Below are 20,465 nucleotides of genomic sequence, written 5' to 3' on the forward strand. Positions count from 1 at the left end.
AACAAACTTGTATTGAAAAAAGAGATTTGTTTTGTGAGGGGGAACTTCTTTGTCCAAGGGAAGGGGAAATTCCCTGTTAATTAGTTAATAATGTCATTTGTCAGGATTTAAGCACCATCCGGATATTCCAGCATCCTACTGGATAGATTTTCACTTTAGTCCTACAACTTTCAGAACACAGTCAAGAAACAAAATATTCTATTCAATAAAAATTATTTTAATGTGTACATTGTTAAAACACTAAATAACATTTTTTTCATATGTCTGGGAATTGTACATAGTAATAAAATTACACTAAGCTTACCATTGGTACAGTGGTTACAATGGCCTATGATGCAAACACTGTAAGGTACCCTAGTCCTACATCTTTTCAATACACCATACTCGCATAGTTCCTCACAATCATCATGAAACCTATTGTCATTTTTGTGGTGCATATTCAAATTATCTGCTTATTTGAATATAGCATTGATCAAAGCCAGAAATGAGAACAGGGCATTTTTTTAAAATTAGCTCCTCCTATCCACAATATAACTTTCCTTTTTGATTGGGACCTTGTTTTATGATGAACACATTTACGTACTTATGCAAGTAAAGCATGGTATGCAAGTAAAGAATGGTTTCCATTTCTAATTGGACAAAACGCAACTCTGTGAGTTGACCAATCAGTTTGGATGATTCATCGCATTGTGATTGGTCAAATTACTCGTGTTGTGCTTACGTCCTTGTTTTGCGTCCTAGTGGGAACCAAATTTTACGTAAGAGACAACTTAGATCATATACTATATATATATATATTAACATCCTAGACGAAGCACTCATTCACCAATTCATATCAATACTTATCAATATTTATCAATACTTATCAATATTTATCAATACTTATCAATATTTATCAATACTTATCAATATTTATCAATATCAATACGTATCAATATTCATCAATACTTATCAATATTCATCAATATTTATCAATACTTATTAATATTCATCAATACTTATCAATATCTATCAAAACTCATCAATATTTATCAATACTTATCAATATTTATCAATACTTATCAATATTTATCAATACAGTAGATTATTTATTTACGGTACAACATTTATATGAAATAATCACAACATTTAGATCATAATTATTGAATAGTTCAACCATCCTCACACACCAATCATGCTGGGGTAATGCTTTACTGTAGATACCTCACACACCGACAATGGGATTAATTAGCCAATCAAATTATATCATTTTAAATCAAACTTAAACTTGGTTTAAACATGTTGTTCACAAAAAATTAGTATTTTACAGAGCTGAGAAAATAAGACCCTGAATCGACCGTTGGAAGAGGCACTGCAAACGTCAACCAATATCAACTTGTAATTTATTAAAATGCATTTACATTAGAATTGAATATACCCGTGCATTATGTACTATGTTGCAATGGTCTATACTATTTTATGAATCCAATAGAATATAATAATAACACACAGGATATACTACAGGTTACCTAGGTTACCTGCAAACCTAAACATTATTTATTATAGATTTTCTCACATTTAATAAAATAACAACAAAGATTGATCAAAGAAACTGAACTGTAACTGTTTTACTTATGCCATCCCAGAGATAACTTTAGATTCTCCTTAATCCTGGGTTAGTAGAGGAATTATATCATTTCATTTAGTGCTTTGCCAGTGTAATGTAACCTATCCCATTTTGATGACATAGGAGGTCAGGCTATAGTTAATTGTACAAGCTCTCAGGGGGTGGATCCAAAGGGGAGCGCTAACATTTAATTAGTCTGTCAAAAATAGATCATAATTTAATTTAAGCTGTCGACAGGGGATGTACCTCCTAGCGCTACCCCCAATAGCGCTACCTCCCATATAGCAACCCTCCAATAGCGCTACACCATAGCGTTACCCACCCCCAATAGCGCTACCCTCAATAGTGGAACCCCCTTGTAAACACACCAAGGTATATATTTATCTTTATCCAACTACAGTATCTTACAACTGATATATGTCGACAAATCACAGGAAGTAAACAAAATAAAACTAGTATTTGTGTACTAATTCCTACTGTTGCAGAGTGTACATTAAAATACCAATGCAACATTCACAGGCACACATACCACAAGCCCATAGTCAGGTTGTTATTTTTTCCAGGAAAAAGGAGCATGAAAATGTTAAGTAACTGAATAAAAAATAGATTTAGGCCTAGCCTAGCAGATGACAATAATTTGCCAGCTGGCTAAGTAACATTAGCCAACAATTTTTCATGAGTTAAGCTCTGTCTACACTATCAAACTAGTTTTGTGATGTGCCCAAATATGGTAGTGATATAACATCATCATGTCCATATATGGGCTATCACATTTTTTTGTCACATAAAGTTTGATAGTGTAGACAGAGCTTTAGGCATATTTACTTGCATTTTCGCTGATGGTGTCTAGTTTAAAAAGGGCACTGCTAAACCCTACAAACCCCCTGGCTACGGGCTTGTACCATACTTGTGGAAGAACACCATTTTAGTGAATGTGAGAACACTATATTATGATTCAAACATCATGCATTGGAGTGATTTGGATTGCGTGATGACGACGGAGAAAATCACAATTCAAACGATTTTATAGTGTATAGGTCTTTTTAAAACACACAGGGTACAGGTTACGAATATAAACATTGGACATACAAGCACAAACATCTTTATATAAAATCTATTTAAATCTTGCAACTATACATTGAAAGACAGTACTAAATGACACACCTTGAGATAAGGACTTACTGCAGGGGACTAGCTAACAAGTAGTTATTGATAGGGATGCTTTGTAATGGATCACATCAAAATTAATCTACTGCAGTTACTGCAGTAACTACATTTTTTCACTGCATCAACTTATGATATTAGTTTTTTTCAATGTAGACATTTATGAAGTAGTCACTGCAATAAACAGTGTGTGTAATTACCAAAACAAAAAAGCTTGCTAAAAAATAGATAATTACATAAGTAATAAAATGTAGTGACTGCAGTAGAATAATGTTGACCGTTTTCAGAAGGGAATTGGGTCAGCGGATGTCCAGCCGGTCAGCAGATGTCCAGCCGGTTACAATAAGGTCAACAGTGGCACAATTAATATTTCTATTTCAATATATTAAATTATCTAATTAATATTAACAGTTTTATTTTGGAAAAATTAAGGAAGAACTTTAGGCGTGGTTAGGTTATTTTCTCTATGTCCTATTATAGTTTACTTGGGTATGATTTGGGTGGGGAGGGGAAGATGGGTGGGGCATGCAATGTATAAAAACAATATAAAATGGTGGATAAGTGATGTTACATTAGCCGCCAAGGTATTCATACATATTGCATTTAATTTGTCTATTTACAATAAATTTTCGCACTAAGCATCTACATACATACATATAATATTCGTGCAAATCTGTCGTCTCACCCAATTCGCAAGACACATATATCTATTTACAAATCAAATAAAATTGTTAAAATTAATTTCACACATCAATTATTATAAGTGAATTAACTTCTGTCAACTTGGGTAGTCATTTCTGGTAAATAATGAATAATGACACCCTAGGTATAATAAAAAGATGAAATCATCTTAATTCACAGGTGGTTGCATTATACTTTAAACTGACCATTAACAAATTATTAAATTAAACATTAATGTATTGTAAAAAACAATGATAGTGAGATACTTTCTTGAATAACAACATATATGCCATTTTAACCACCCCCTCAATTTGAATGGAATAGTCTAACAGAATTTAAAAATAGTATGTATCTCTCCTCCTACGTTGTATTTAGAATTTGTAAACAGAGATGTTTTCCAGAAAAAACGGCACATAGTTTAGTTTATCCAAGCAATTATTCACAAAATAATTATATACAGTTAAATAAATTAATCAAATAAAAAGGCAGCTTAGTTTTTAAACTGAAAAAAAATTGAGGTATCAATAGTGAAATTAAAAAAAAAAAAAAAAAAAAACACAGCATACTTACTATTAAGTACAAAGCAACATATTTAAATTCACTACTGTTTAATCATAAAGGTATGATGGCTCAACAAGGAACATAATTTTGTTTTAAACAAAATGTGAGTAGAACACAATTTATGTACAAAGATTAATGATTTTAGTAGAACCCCTATTAAGGGGACCAAAACTGTCCCCTTAATAGGGGTGTTAGTTTCAAAGGAAAGTGTCTTTTTAATATGAGTGAAGATTGAACAATCATGTTATTAATTATTATGAATACTTTTTAAAATACTTAAAAATAAATTTGAAGAATAGATGTAACGAATAGGTTGCTATATTACTACCACTGATGTCAGTCCAGGTCGAAGGTCATATGCTAAGATAACGTTACAGATTGTGTTCAGTTTTGGCTGAGACATAATAAGAATGCAGAGATGAGGTGACGACTTTAAAATACGAGGCTGTTCCGTTTTCTGGTTGGTAACGAACGCAATCATGTTAAAACAGACGACAACAGTTGCTTTCAACTCGCGACGATGTTTTATTGGGTACGGGACTTTCATCGTCGATGTCGTCAAAATGACGTATTCTGTTCCTCTTTTTCTTTAACTCAGCCTTCCACTGGTTACCGTTGCTGTTCAAGTCTATGTTCAATTTATCGATGTAAAGCGTTGTTTCTCTCTTATCGATCTCAGAATCTGTAAGTGAATTTTTCTTCTCTAACTCTGAAGGAATTATGTAAAGATTACTGTCGGATTTGGTCATGCTATTTTTAGACCAGACTTTATGCAACTCTGTGGCTTGATCGTCAGAATCGCTAGGAGTTGTGTTATTAGGATCTATCGCGTACTTACTTATACTATACGAACTTGACGAATGTGATGAGTTCACGCTGAGATTGCTTTGTTTCAAACTGTCTCGCAATTCATTATTACGTTTTTGTTCGTAACTTCCCGACGTGCTATTGGAGTTGTTACTACTTTTTCCATCCTTCTTATATCCGCCTCGTGCGTTACTCCCGTTGTTGTTGTTCTTCCCGCCGGTTCCGTTGCGTCCTTGCTTGCTGTTGTTGCTGCCACCGCCATTACCGTCCCCTGGTGGGCCGTCTTTACTACCTCTGCGCTTGCCTCGAGACGGAAGGTCGAACTTGTCGGACCTTCTCCTAGTGTCTGAATCTTCGTCGCTCGCGTCGGATGAACTATAGCCCCCTCTACTGGCATTAGGTTTCTTCAATTTTCCTCGTTTGAACTGCGGTGCTTTTTTCATCGTGATTGTCTGCCGTCCGTTATTGTTCCCAGGACTTGAATACTTGTCATTTTTTGAATCGTCATATTCATCTTCTTCCGACTCTCCTACAAGAAATAAAAATGAAATTAAATGAAATATGTTACTCGCATTAGAGACAATAAAAAAATATGATGTACTCATAATAATGGACATATCACTGCCATATATTTGGGCATACCACTACCATATTTAGGCACATCACACCTTCTTTGTCAAACTAGTTTGATAGTGTAGACAGAGCTTAAGAAATCATATAAAAAGCAAAAAATTATAATTCAAAAAAAAATATAAAAAAATTGTAAAACATTCGGCATGTTTCCAAAATGTATAATTCCACAGATATTTTTATTCTAAGAAAAATGTTTTTTTATTGTAAAGTACAGTCTTCTGTTGTAACGGCTATTAATGGATCTTATAGTTATATACACATCTTGTCTATATGTCTAATTATTATATTTTATCATATGTCTACTATACAGTAGATGACAACATTAGGCAATAAGCTAACATTTTTCATCTTTTGTTATCTAAAAAGCTTCAAATGCAAATCCCAGAGCGAGCTGATGGCATTACAACTAAACAGTTGTATGACAGCATAAAGACAATGTTATTGATTGGAAGGCAAAGGCCATGCCAATGTTTAAAAGGCAGGTGCAATTAAATTGAACTTTGACACAGTATGCTGTGTGAGTAATAGCAAAGGTTTATAAATGACAATAATTTGTTGTTTTTTTTTAATTATTATTGATTTTGCTGTATTTATGACAAAAAACCAGGTGGTACTTCAGAAAACTGAAGACTTTATAGTGATTAATAATATTATTTTCAAAGAAATATTGAGGTTAGAAATGATATCACAATATTAAATAAACATAAATAATTTTCTGAAAGGTTATTGTAAAACTATAGAAAAATACATTTCAAACAAAGTAAAGAATGACACTTCACCTTCTTCTTCGGTGATTTGATTCAAAGTAGTGGGCGCTGTTCGTCGCTGTTGAAACGCTGCACGATTACTTGTGTTTTGCTGTCTCCTATTTGCCGTCTTGGATCCTCCAGCGACGTTCGACAGATCCATGTCTTCAAATAAAAGATGATGTTCTTCTTCCTCTTCCTAAAAAACAAAAATATTTAAACATATTTACTCTTATTGCCCCGTCCTTCAGATGAGAAGTAAAGTCGTTGGTACGTTATACATACAGTGCATGTTAAAAGAACAGTACACTATTCAAAAAGAGTAGGGGATCGTCTCTCTGTGTGGTGATCTGGCTAGGCTGTGCACTGCTGATTCTGTGGGTCCGTAGAAGGTCGTGGGGTATTTTCACGGGGCCTAATCTGAATAATAATAATAATGTTAAGGAAAGCATATTGCTTAAATGCCAGGGAGATACCAGGTAACTTTACTTGATTTATTCTTCATTAAAAGTGTACAACAGGTTTAACAATTACACAAATCATAGCCCCGCTTCTCAAACAATAGTAATAATAGTAATACCATATATCCTCGGCTATAATCCCACTTCGGGTCTAATCCCACCACCAACTTTATGTCTGATTCCACAAACAGGCATATCCCCGGGTATAGTCCTAGTACTGACTTTTGGTCTGGATGTAGACCTAGCTCTCTCTAGCCAGTTTAGATAAGGTTTTATAAGAAAAGCATACCATGATCATTTTTTCCTAAACCAGAGTTTCTCCAGGTATAGTCCCACCCCCCAAAGTTAGCTGGGATTATACCAGCGGATATTATTAATACTAATACTCATAATATATTTACCTCAAGGCTTTCAATGCCTTCTTTAACAATACTCCAATTGTGTCTTGGTTGAATAGAGAGATGTTCTCGTTCCGGTAAATGTCGACGTGGACTGCTTCCGAGGGTGGTGTCTTCGTGTGGAAACGCTTCCGTGCTTTTTTGCCGTTCAAGTGGAGGTTTCGGTGAACGTTCAATAGCTTTTGGTTCGCTCACTGCTTTCCCACGATCCTCTCCATTCAATCTGCGTAATTCAATGCAATGTATTTTCAGATTGAAATTAATGTACAGTAGCTATAATTATATTGCTGGAATTTGTTACTAAACAGTATGTTTAGGACCTGGGCCAGTCCAAAATAAACTTGTGTGTGTCTGATCTGGCATGTTTACACTGCCATTCCAACGATACTTTTACTCCACAGTTGACTGGGTTTAGGCTGGCCCATCATTTGGAACAGCTCACGAGGTGGTCTAAATTAAAGCTTGGGTTTGCACTAGGATGCAATACATGGACACAAATGTAAATGAGGTCTACATGCAGTAATTCTATTGTAAATTAAAGCGTGGTTCGCACTAGGACGCAATTACAGAGACACAAGTATAAATGAGGTCTACATACAGTCATACTATTCTAAATTAAAGCATGGTTCGCACTAGGACGCAATTACAGGGACACAAGTATAAATGAGGTCTACATACAGTCATACTATTCTAAATTAAAGCATGGGTCACACTAGGACGCAATTACAGGGACACAAGTATAAATGAGGTCTACATGCAGTAATTCTATTTTAAATTAAAGCATGGTTCGCACTAGGACGCAATTACAGAGACACAAGTATAAATGAGGTCTACATACAGTCATACTATTTTAAATTAAAGCATGGTTCGCACTAGGACGCAATTACAGGGACACAAGTAAATGAGTTCTACATACAGTAATTCTATTTCTTACTAAACAGAAAATAAAACACACAACTTAGTCTATTTGTAGTAAGTTCAAATGGTCGATTTACGTTACCTAGATTTTTGACCTGGTGAATCAAGTTGACTTGTTTTCTTTGATACATTTTTTTTCATCTTGCGCTCAGCGAGCAGAAAGTAAGTAGCTGTGATGTGATTGTATGAGTCGCTTTCAAGAGCGCTAGGTAAAAAAAAAACAAAGATAATAACAACAAACTAAAATAATCCCACTGCAGTTACTGCAGTAATTACACATTTTTCTGACAATGACATTTGAATTAATTTTTTTTCAATGTAGAGATTTATGAGTCACTGCAACAGTGTGATTGATTACCAAAAAAAAGCTTGCTATTAATAATTGCATAAACAGTTAAATGTGTCAACAAATTGCAGTTACTACAGTAACTGCAGTAGAAAAACAGAATATCAGAATGTCACTGTCATTCAAAGCTATTGGATGCTGCACTTTTTATATAAAACATATTAGATGGATATTTTTGTTGACAATAAGGGTGATGTTTTTGAGGACAACAAGTAAATAAGTTTTTGATGGATGATAATATAGCTTAAGGCATCTAACTGCATTTATTTAATTAACAATATATCACTACTGTACTCCTGTTGATAATATAGAGACATCTTAAATACAAATTGCCAGTACAATACATAACATTTTAGAGTGTGAGTAACGCTGTAATGTGATTGGCTAATGATGATAATACCATAATTCATCATAGTGCTACATTTTGATATATTTACGAGAAAGAGAATGTTAATTATTTGAAATTGCTACAGATATTAACATTATAAATGTACAGTTAGACAACATGAATTAAGAGAATACAGTATTTAATGTTCTATTCTAAGTAGCAAACAGAATAACAATGTATAAACACAAAACACTTTATTATTCAAAATAAATGTTAACACTAGTAAAAATGTACAAACACAGTAAGTACTGTATGTTGATATTCTTTCTACAGTGTTAAGTCTGTATGGCACAATAGCATGTGAGAGGTATGGGTTCGAATCTGTTTCAAATTGATTGTATCCTAATAAGCACAACGCCTTACTCTAATTGCCTCGTCCTTCGCATGGGACTAAAAACAGTTGGTCCTGTGTACATAAAGTTGAACAATACAAAATATTTGTACACCATTTGAAAAGAGTAGTGGGTTGTCTTACACACCTGGGTCTGTACAGTATTAGCACCTACAATAGTCAGAATTTCTTTAGTTTCCAGTTTTGTAGTATTTTCTAAATATTTACCAAAGGAAATTACTGAAATTGTGTTGGCATTTAAAGGAAGCAAAATCAAAACAAGATAAATCAAAATTGGTTTTTTTTTTCAAAGGTCATTTTAATCAATTTCTGTACGGAATTGGAAAACAATATTTAAAGAAGTGAAAATACAGTTGGTATTCGAATATGATTTGGTCAATACTTTGAAGATTAATTATGACTAGTCAATTGATATTTTTAGGATTAATTTTTATTGGTTAATTGATACGTTATAGGATTAATTGCGATTGGTCAATACTTTTAGGATTAATTATGATTGGTTAATACTTTTAGAATTAACTGTGATTGGTCAATTGATACTTTAGGATTAATTGTGATTGAGAAGAATAGGCTATTTTTGGTTGATCCAGGTAAGTTAGGCACAAAATAGATATTGAATTCTATTAGCCACAATGACAAGGAAAATCATTTCTTGAGTACAGTGTACTGTAAAGAACAACAATGGTGCTCGACAGAAAAATACTATTTCACAATCAACTACACATGGACAAATATAACTTTGCAGAAAATCAATACACAAAAACTACAACAAGAACACTTCCAGGTGACTGGTACTTATGAAAAAGATAACGATGACGAGGGCAACGTACCTTGTAATCGTCAATTTATCGGCGACTTTACCGCATATCATAGCGTTTATAATACTTGAGTGCAATCCTAATGATATATCTTGTTTAGTGATAAGTGGTTCCACCGCGATGGGTACGGTGTTCATCGTGATCCACGGGTGATTCTCGATTGTCTTTAAGTCCAAGCGTTTCTCCGGATCACGTACTAGTAATTTCGATATCAAACTGAAAGAAAAATTAATCATAAATTTGTATTTATTATCTATACGGAACTGACATGTAATTATTTGAATGCAATACTACTGTACATGTAATTGTACTGTATAAATTGTAATAAAACACTTAATGTATAATAATAACTGACATTAAAATGATGTTTTAATGTTTCTCTTTAAAATATGAAACAATATAAAACATGGATGCTGATATTGCACCCCTTTCATTATCAAAAATATTCTAACATTATAACTAAACATTTTTACTGCACAATAACATATGATTTTTATTGTACAAGTTAGTGAGGCAGTCATTGCAATAAGCAGTCTATGCAAAGGTTGGCTAATTAATTGCATACAGTAAACCAGGTAAAGTTTAAAGCTCTGTCTACACTATCAACATTTATGTGACAAAAAAATGTGATGGCACATCACATTTTTTTGTCACATAAAGTTTGATAGTGTAGACAGAGCTTAAGGAAAATGTAGTTACTGCACAGTAACTTTTTAATAATTTTTACACAGTCCCTAGATACTGCTGTAATTTGTAAAATGTTCAGCTTAATGCTAGTAGTATGCTGTATTAGTACAATTAAAATATAGAGTTCGGCCGGAAAAAACCTGACCCTGACCTCTCGGTATCAAATATTACTCATAATCATTCCCCCACCCACAATTTAAGAAAAGGTTTCTATTATTATTAAGAAATAAACCTCATTTGGCATTGCACCATGTGTCAATTTTGTAAAACTTACTACAGTATACCAGCTACTGTAGAAATGTAATTCAAACATGATACATTGATAGTAGAATTTGCCAAAGGCATCAACACATAGAATTGCCTTAAATATAGTTTCTCAGTAATTCACTGATTCTGTATAATTAATGAATTTCTGAGAATCACATTAGAATAATACAAGATTAGAAGGTTTAAATCTTTAAAACTGTAATCATTTACAATGTAAACGCTAAAAATAGAAGATACAAATGTTTTCCGAAAGCTTGACACTTTTATTCTGGCTGTTTAAAGCTCTGTTTACACTATCAAACTTTATGTGACAACAAAATGTGATGTACCATGGACATGATGATGTATCATATCACCACAGTACCATATTTGGGTATATCACTTTTTTTGTCACATAAAGTTTGATAGTGTAGACAGAGCTTTATTTTATCATTTTGATTTCGATCTTTTTACTTAATAATAATTACAGATGTAAGGGCGTGTGGCGCAATGTGTTAGACGTTGGACTACTGATCGTGAGATCGAGGTTTGAATCCAACTCTCGCCGCATTCCTTGTATCCTTAGGCAAGATACTTTTCTTACGTTTACCTCTTTCCACCCAGGCGTATAAATGGGAAACCGGTTAGATCAAGACACAACTTTGCGCCGATTAATAACTGCATTATGGGAGTATGTTTCCATGCGTGTTTGATCCAAAATATTTACTGGGGTAATTAATAATGTTCACAGCTTAGAGGTTTCACAACATTAGGCGCTATACAAATCCAGGATATTATTATTATTATATTATATTCTCCATTGAGATCTACTGTACAGTATTGTTTTTTACTCCCTAGTAATTTGCTTAGGATTTTCTAATATATTTTACAAGGAAATGAATACAATAATGAATAGTGTAATTAAATTGGCCTTTGTATCTGCAGACATACACAGTATTACACAAAGGCCTATTTCAAAGGGCAGTTGCCATAGACGTCACAGCGAGTAGTTTATGATCTATTAAATGCTGCTGTACTGTAAGTAAGCTTACTCTGTTCCCTACTACTATCCAACAGTGATAGAATGTATCTATTAAAAATCCAGATAGACTTCTGTATAGACAATATTAATACTAAGATGATTAGTGCTTTGTAATGGAAGCCACGCATTCAATTAAAAATATGTTGCAGTAAAGAAATAGAGAATAATAAACATCAACTCCACCATAAAATATTAAATTATTACTATAGAAAAATATTAATGTATAAAATTAATTTTAAAAGGTCAATTTCAGTCTAGAGGAAGATTGCATTGTGATAGTTAGTGGGAAATGTATCATTTTATTTACTCCATTTTGCTACAACCTTTGACCTCATGTTACCATAGATACCAAATGAGAAGGGGATAGCATACTCCTCTATTTTGACAGCTATAAAATTAAATTAATTTAACTACTTTATTATATCTATTTTGACTTGAAACTATAAATATTATAGTTAAATATTACGTTAAAAAAATCCTGGATCTGTTCCTAGATATTATTTCTTTCATAGATAATTTTGTGTTTCAGTTAAATTTTCCACTCATCTCGATGTTTTGTCCCCTGATGTTCATTGTCGAGAGTGGAATGAATATTGTAGCATCCGATTGCAACAGGTAGATAAACAATTAAAACATTTTTTTACTGTTTAGTCCACATTGTGTATTAGCTGTGATGTGGTTTAGCTGTCTCGATACTGTATTAACTGTACAGTATATTTGGACATTTTTTGTTTAATATGAACTGAGTGTGTGGGTTGAAAATGGCCAGTACTACAGTAATAGATGTGTAGCAATTTACGTTTTATACAACATAATTGCAAAATGTAGGGAAGGCAGAAAAATAAGCAGAATTGAAACATCATCTATCATTGAAAAAGACAAGCAATTTGTGTCGACCAATTGCACAGTTGAACTTAAGAACTTGCTTGTATATAATAACAACATATAATGTCAATTTATTTTGTTCACATTTACAGTAAGTAACATACTTCATACTAGACTATGAACAGAGACACAAAACATTTGGTCAAAATATTAAAAAAATAATTCATTTGTGTGGAAACGATAGAAAATAAATGTAAACAACTAAAAAAATTGTGAGAATATGAACATTATTTTTTATTGGCATGGCACACTCTGCATAGAAGATGGACATCTAGTAGTTTACAGAACTTAAGGTAGATACTGTAGACCTGAAATTCCATCCAATTTTTTAGTATTAAATTAGCTTTGCTTTTTTGGTTTTAGTACTTGTATTATACTATACTTATTACATATTGTATTATATTTATTATACTTACACACATTGTATTTATATTTGTATTTACTGTATGAGTGAATACATTATTATTAAGTTATCAAGGCCATTTCCATTAATTTATTAACACGATCGTCCTGGTCGTTTTACAAACTATTATAATTCCGTAGTCTTATTAATCTATTTTTTGTGGGTGATATTTTCAAGCATCATGGCCGTATACAAAGCTTTATAGTTTTTAGAAGCACTCCACTCAAAATTATGGTAGGTATGGTAGGCCTACCATGCCGCTTAAAACGTTGGGATGAATAACGCTTTTTAAAAACTGTAACCACCGAAAGAAACCAACTGACACCCAACTTATTGGCCATAAGAATTTTCCTCTCAATTTACTGTTTGTTTTTATTATTTCAATTCTAAATAGACATGGCAAATAAACTTTCGGTCAGATTTCTCTACCTTTACTGACCTTTGACATTAAGAAATGTTTAGGTCAAGGTTCATAATTCTCCTTACCTTCTACAGGATTCAGAAATATGACTTGGGAATGTATATTTACAATCCATAATCATTGTTAATGTCTCACTGTCGTTGGTTTCATTGAAAGGAGGTTCACCACAAACAAGCATATAAAGTAACACACCAAGACTCCAAACATCTACAAAGCAAAAACATTAAATATAATTAATAAAGCCATGTACAGTACTGCAGCAAATATTTTTTTGTTTAAATTTTGATTAGCAATAATAATAATTTCTAATCAAACTTAAATTTTGGTGGGAACATGGAGCGATAAAATTAATGTTCCTACAGTTACCATATGATAATCTTATTACTGTAGTATTATACTGTAGTATCAGTTATACTATAGTGTCAACTGTCTTAATACCAAACACCTTTGCCCTGGCCTAATACAGGTTCTGTATGTCTGGTTTTCTGGAAAGTCTGGTATTCAGAATGTGTTTTTAATGGTAAAAATGAATTTGGGACCTCAAGAAAAGTCTGGTTTTAGGAGAGTCTGGTTTTCAAAGAGTCCAGGTATTTGGAGAGTTGACTCTATACTGTAGTTAGTTTCGTAAACCTCTAATCAATATTTGCAGGCTTTCCCGTTGACCTAAGGTTGACCTAGAGAAGGAAATGGGTAGTGGTTTGAAGTGTTACCCAAATTGAGACCGTGGTAATCATGTCTTTCCTTCATAGTATAATGACCTGAGATATCTTTTAAAGGTTTTATTTTTTTAACGATACTATAAATAACTCTAGAAAAAACATATTTAAAGATTATGTACAGTAATTATGATGAATGTATCAATTTATACTAACAATTATAAACATCAGGCAAGTAGTCTAGATAGATAGTTTCATCCACAATAATACATAGATTATTCCATTTATACAGGACGATACAATTAAAGCAATCCGCTAATAACAATTTAAAGTGATATCTAAATTACTACCAGTAAAGTCAGTATGTTGATGACATATGTTGTAAAGGGAAAGTTGTTAAAAAAAATTAATGTTCTGGGTCTGAAAGTGATAAATTAGAAGAAATGAGATACAGAAATAAATTTGGTCTACGCGTTATAAAGCTCTGTCTACACAATCAAAACTAGTTTGACAAAAAAAAATGTGATATATGGGCACACTTTTGTCACATAAAGTTTGATAGTGTGGACAGAGCTTAAGGTTGCTTAAATCTTTACTACAGTTAGTATCTAGCGCCAGCCAAGGGTACATATTCCATGACATAAATCGGACTCACTCTTCCCTTTCGCAGTATCCACACCCCTGCTCATGCAAAAGTCAGTACGTAGTAAACAAACCACCATAAACGGAAAATGTGGATTTGAATACCGGTAAATGCTGCATGGAGAAGTTTCAACGCATTACCTATTTAGACCTACTGTACAGTGTTCAATCACCATACAATCATATAGTAGTAGTAGACCATAATAATCATAAATATATTTACTACTACAGGCCTGATTTGATACTGTATTCATGCATACAGTACATTAGTAAGTCAACGATGAAACTGTAATGTTGTTATAAATATTCATGAATGATGATGATGGTACATGTTCAACTAGAACGTTTATGTTGATTTTGATGGTTCATGTTAATGACATGAATAAACTTTGAACATACTGTAGTACTAGTAGTTAGTAAATTTATAATAAAACTTTATTCAAACTCATACATACAGTACTTTATTATTGTATTGTACTGAACTATACTATTTGTAATAAAAAAAAATGTTTTTTTTCAATTTATTTGTAAATATTGTAACCAATTTATGAAAGAAGATTATATCTACTTTACATATTTATAAATAAATTTAAAATTTTAGGAAAAGATTATGACGTATGAACAAACGTTATAAATAACTGAGAATATAAAAGAACAATGAATTACATAAACATGATAGGACAAATTGTTGAAGAGAAATTAACAGGAAAAAACAAAACAATTAAAAAATATGAATTCCCATTATCAAATGAGAAATATCAAATAAAATTTATGCGAAAAAGATAAATTTGGATATCAAGTGAAAAAAATTATCTTTGGATATGATAGCAATGGTCATGAGGATGTTTGTTTAACGTGTGACGTAAATCAGTTAATGTTTCTGCATGTACAAAATAAATATACTAACCAACAGCTGGGGCATCGTATGAATCTCCTAGTAAAATTTCCGGTGCTGAATACGCTAAACTTCCGCAACTTGTTTCAAGTTTTTGTCCTGGATTGTAGCAATTACTAAAACCAAAATCAGTTAATTTTACGACTCCCTGATCTTTAAAGAATATAACATTTTCTGGTTTCAAATCTCTGTGTACAACATGAAGTTTATGACAGTACGAGACGGCCTGAACAATCTGTATAAAATATATTCTCGCAAAGTCTTCTCCCAGCCCATTTTCATGCTGCATTATGTAATCATACATATCTCCACCATCACCAAGTTCAAGGATCAAATACAGTTTTGTTTGGGTGTCAATAACTTCATATAACCGCACCACATTTGGATGTTGTACAAGTTTCATGCATGTTACTTCCTGTAGAAGATGTGCCTTTGATATCTCATCTAATTTAGTTTTATCAATAACTTTGACAGCTACCTTTTCATCAGTAAACACATGACGGGCTAACTTAACAACAGCAAAATGACCCCTGCCTAGCGTCTCCTTGATGTCATACAGACCGGTCATTTTGCTGTCAGGCGCTAGGCTAGACCCCTTCTGATGGGTCATCATAAAACCTCTCGTAAAGCTTTTAAAATAGAATAAATCATGTTTACCATACGCCGGAAAAGTTCCTGAAATACACTAATAAATTGCTGGATATCATATTTTCGTCAGTAGCATTTTGATCCAGTTATATTTACATGAATGACTACCCAAGTCTAACGATAACACTACAGGCACAGGAGAGAGGAGAGCTCCCCTAGTCGTCGCTCTGAAAGAAGAGTAGGTGAGCCAGCCACAGCAGCCGGGCCTAGAGAACCAACCGAGATGACGAGCCGATCCGAGGGGTCGCAATATTATCATGCACATGCGCAATAAAAGTCTTGTCGCTATAACAGGCTGATGCTGATTGGTTAAATACATCGTCATAAATCAACATAGACCATTAGGAAAACGTGTAAGAAGTCATGACAGAAATGTATATAATTTATTACATTTTAAGTACATACTCTGTTGTTGTATTGATATAAAAACATTAATTTCATTCATTCCGCATTGCTAAAAATAAAGTAAAGCATTTTCAATGGAACACACATTAAATGAATTGTATTTTACTGCAAACTATTGTAAACTAAATATACTGTAGAGTTACAACTAAACGTTTACTAAACACTTGACTAAAGGCCCTAGTACGAGTACGTTACTAACTAGTAGCACGTTTGATTTTGCGTGGTAACGAGAATTTTGATAATGTGTATTTAAAGTTTAAAGATAACATTTCTACACAAAATATAAAACAAAAACAATCTTTCTTTTTTTACTTTTAACTCAATATAATAATTCTTTATTCAAATCTGTCATTCCTTTTTGGTTTTTTTAAATTTATATCTTATCTATTATACTTTGAATTGAATGTACTAAATCAGTTACACATGTGATATGGCATTTTATGGAGTATATGGTGAGAGATGTTGAACAAATGTTCTACTCCTTTAAATGGATTATCGGCATCGTTATATATAATAAAAAAATATAAAACATAAATCGATCAATCAATAAAAATAAGGTTTTTGTAAAGATTTGTTAAGCGTTTAGGATCGACTAGATTATCGGTTATCCGCGTAACATACGCGTAGAAATACGCACGAACGCATCCTCTTACAATTTCATAGTATTTACTAGTTTTCCAATATTTAAGGCAATATAATTATATGAATGATATTAAATGGTAGGTCCTTGATAAAAAGAGGAACTCGGTCGATGACACCTGTAATTTGCATAATTTGTTACCGGTATCCTAGGCAACTAGCAGACGATGTACACATTGAACTTAATACTTGATGATGACTCACAATTTGTACACAAATACATTATTGTATATCTAATTTAAAATATCTTAATGTGTCACTATATCACAACATTTAGTACTGCTACAATTATAGGCCTACTACATTACAAATACATTTTAAATAAGCCTATATAATGTATACTGCAACAAACAATATTAAATTGTACAAATTAATTGTGTTTCATAAATTAAATGTTTGTTTTTCACAATGATTCTTTCAGAGCTAAATTAAGACAATGGCACTGTAGTCGTCAGTGTCTTTAATTTTCAATTAATACAGCTCGCTTAACTAATAAGTTCTATGACTGGACTATGAGTACTCTACCGTACACACACAGTGTGCGTAACACAATCTAATGTTGTCATGTGGTCACTAGGTTACCGCCGAAAAGAAGGCAGGCAGCAAAACAAAAGGCAGGCCACTTGGCAACAGATATTCACGGAGTGAGGTTGTGTTTATTGTGAGCGCTGTAAAATCAGCTTACTTTGTATCTATATTACCTTTTATTCGAGTAAAACATGTTCAAAAATACTTTTCAAAGTGGATTTTTATCCATATTATATAGTATAGGTAGTAAACCATTGCAGATATGGGATAAAAAGGTGAGTTTTATTTGTTTTTTGCTAGGCCGGGTGGAGATGAATGAGTGGTGTGGTTAACTAGAGGCCGCGTTGTCAACACAACACACATGGGCCGGGTCCGTCGATTAGTTTGCAATATGAAATACTCAGCCTAGGCCTATACTTTTTCTTGTAAATTAATTACTGATTATTACTTTGTTGTATTATTGCATTTATACCTTTGTATTTTGTTTCGGATATCCTTTGTTTCAATATTCTGTTTGCGTTTTTTAACAGTAGCCTAGGCTAGTCCTAGCCTAGGCTAGGCCTAGGCCTATTTTTTATTTGTTTATTTTTAATTTATGTTATCAGTGCAATCACATGCACAGTATTAGATTTTTAGGCACGCCCATCTAGACCATATATTGATTACTGATTGACTCAATTTAAAAATGATTAACTCTGTTTATTTTGTTAAATATTTTCATTACTTTTGTCTTGCGTAGGTGCGGAACGGTCATATCAAAAGAATAACAGACAACGATATTCAATCATTAGTATTAGAAATTGTTGGTACAAATGTCAGGTAATTTGATTTCCAATTCTTTAAAAAATAATTGTTTAAATATCATTTTAAATTTCAAAAATTAAATTTCATTTACTAATTAATATATTAATTAAAAATGTTATTTTGCACTTTGTATTGTTAATTTAAATGAAGAAGAACAATGGATTAATTTGATTTTTTTTACAGTACTTCGATTTGACTTTAAGCTCTGTCTACACTATCAAACTTTATGGGACAAAAAAGTGTGATGTGTGTGATGTGCCTTATAAATATGGTAGTGATATCACATCATCGTGTTCATATATGGACACATCACATTTTATTGTCACATAAAGTTTGATAGTGTAGACAGAGCTTTTATAGATTAATATTTTAAATTTTTTTACACATTATTTTGATTAATTTTTGTCATTTATCGTTTTCAGTACAACATATATTACCTGTCCGGCAGAAACTAAGAAAACACTTGGAATTAAACTACCGTTTCTTGTAATGATTATTAAAAATTTGAAGAAATACTTTACCTTCGAAGTTCAAGTTCTCGACGATAAGAATGTAAAACGACGTTTTAGAGCGAGTAACTATCAAAGTACGACGCGAGTAAAACCATTCATCTGCACAATGCCCATGAGGTTAGATGACGGATGGAATCAGATTCAAGTTAGTATTATAATTAATTTAATTAGTAGAATAAAATTGAAATAAAAAAAATAAATGTTGAGTCAAGTGCCAAGCGATTAGAGGCAGGGCACCCCAAACATTAGTTACAAAATTAACACCAAGATAAATAAAACTAAATCTTTGTTTTGTTTAGAATTCACCATGGTAACAAACTTGAGACACATTTACCATAATGATTGTTTTAAACGATAAGTTCCTGTTGGTAAATTATAATAATTGAGAGCCAATAACAATGATCCTTTTGTTTTAATTAAATTACTTTCTTTACTTTCAGTTCAACTTGTCAGATTTCACGAGACGTGCTTACGGAACAAACTACATTGAAACGCTCAGAGTTCAAATTCACGCCAACTGCCGAATCCGACGCGTCTACTTCTCCGATCGACTCTACTCAGAAGACGAATTACCTGCGGAATTTAAATTGTATTTACCGGTACAAAACAAAACGAAGCCATAAACTCGCAAAAGAACCGGCAAAAAGAAAACTTATCGAAAGTTCTAAAACAAAACATTTTTAAATACTTTTTACCGATTTTATCATCTCTGAAAATGTTCAATTGTTCTTGTAATATTGTTAAACATTAATATCAAATTTAAATTTGTTGCATTAAAGTTGAGATATTAATAATGATGATGTATTTTTGATCATTGATAAGTTTCTAACTAAAAGGGGTTCTTACTATCAATTTAAATCGATCAATGTATATACTGTATATTATACAATTCATAACAATGAAGGTATTAATATAATTAAAGTTAAGTTATTTAATCTTATACAATCATATGCTTAAACTGGGCGTGGTCATTGTACAATATATTAAAATTGTAGTTAAAATGCATGCATTTTTAAGAACATAGTATAGTAATTATCAATTTTTACACAGTATGTACTGTAATAATATACATAGCAGTATACATATTCAAGGTATAGCTAAGACTATTTAATACTATACCGATGACAACGCAGGCGACAGGCCCAATCTATTATATTGTGATATATAATATGC

General features: G+C 32.4%; 2 protein-coding genes across 2 annotated transcripts; one reads left to right on the plus strand and one right to left on the minus strand.

The window, feature by feature from the left end:
• Nucleotides 1-196: 196 nt before the first annotated feature.
• LOC144850940 (uncharacterized) lies at nt 197-16,675 on the minus strand. The gene is made up of 7 exons (XM_078708458.1): nt 15,769-16,675; nt 13,629-13,770; nt 9,892-10,095; nt 8,058-8,180; nt 7,061-7,280; nt 6,232-6,397; nt 197-5,348 (listed from the first exon to the last, which is right to left on the minus strand). Exons 1-7 carry the CDS (start codon nt 16,367-16,369, stop codon nt 4,495-4,497), a joined length of 2,310 nt encoding a protein of 769 aa, XP_078564584.1. The 5' UTR covers nt 16,370-16,675; the 3' UTR covers nt 197-4,494.
• A 1,399-nt stretch (nt 16,676-18,074) lies between these two features.
• Nucleotides 18,075-20,117, plus strand: LOC144849514 (cilia- and flagella-associated protein 20). Its single transcript, XM_078706443.1, has 4 exons — nt 18,075-18,251; nt 18,716-18,795; nt 19,203-19,437; nt 19,733-20,117. Exons 1-4 carry the CDS (start codon nt 18,168-18,170, stop codon nt 19,913-19,915), a joined length of 582 nt encoding a protein of 193 aa, XP_078562569.1. The 5' UTR covers nt 18,075-18,167; the 3' UTR covers nt 19,916-20,117.
• Nucleotides 20,118-20,465: the final 348 nt, after the last annotated feature.

The sequence above is a fragment of the Antedon bifida genome, chromosome 8 (genome assembly GCF_963402885.1).
Source record: "Antedon bifida chromosome 8, ecAntBifi1.1, whole genome shotgun sequence".
NCBI lineage: Eukaryota > Metazoa > Echinodermata > Crinoidea > Comatulida > Antedonidae > Antedon > Antedon bifida.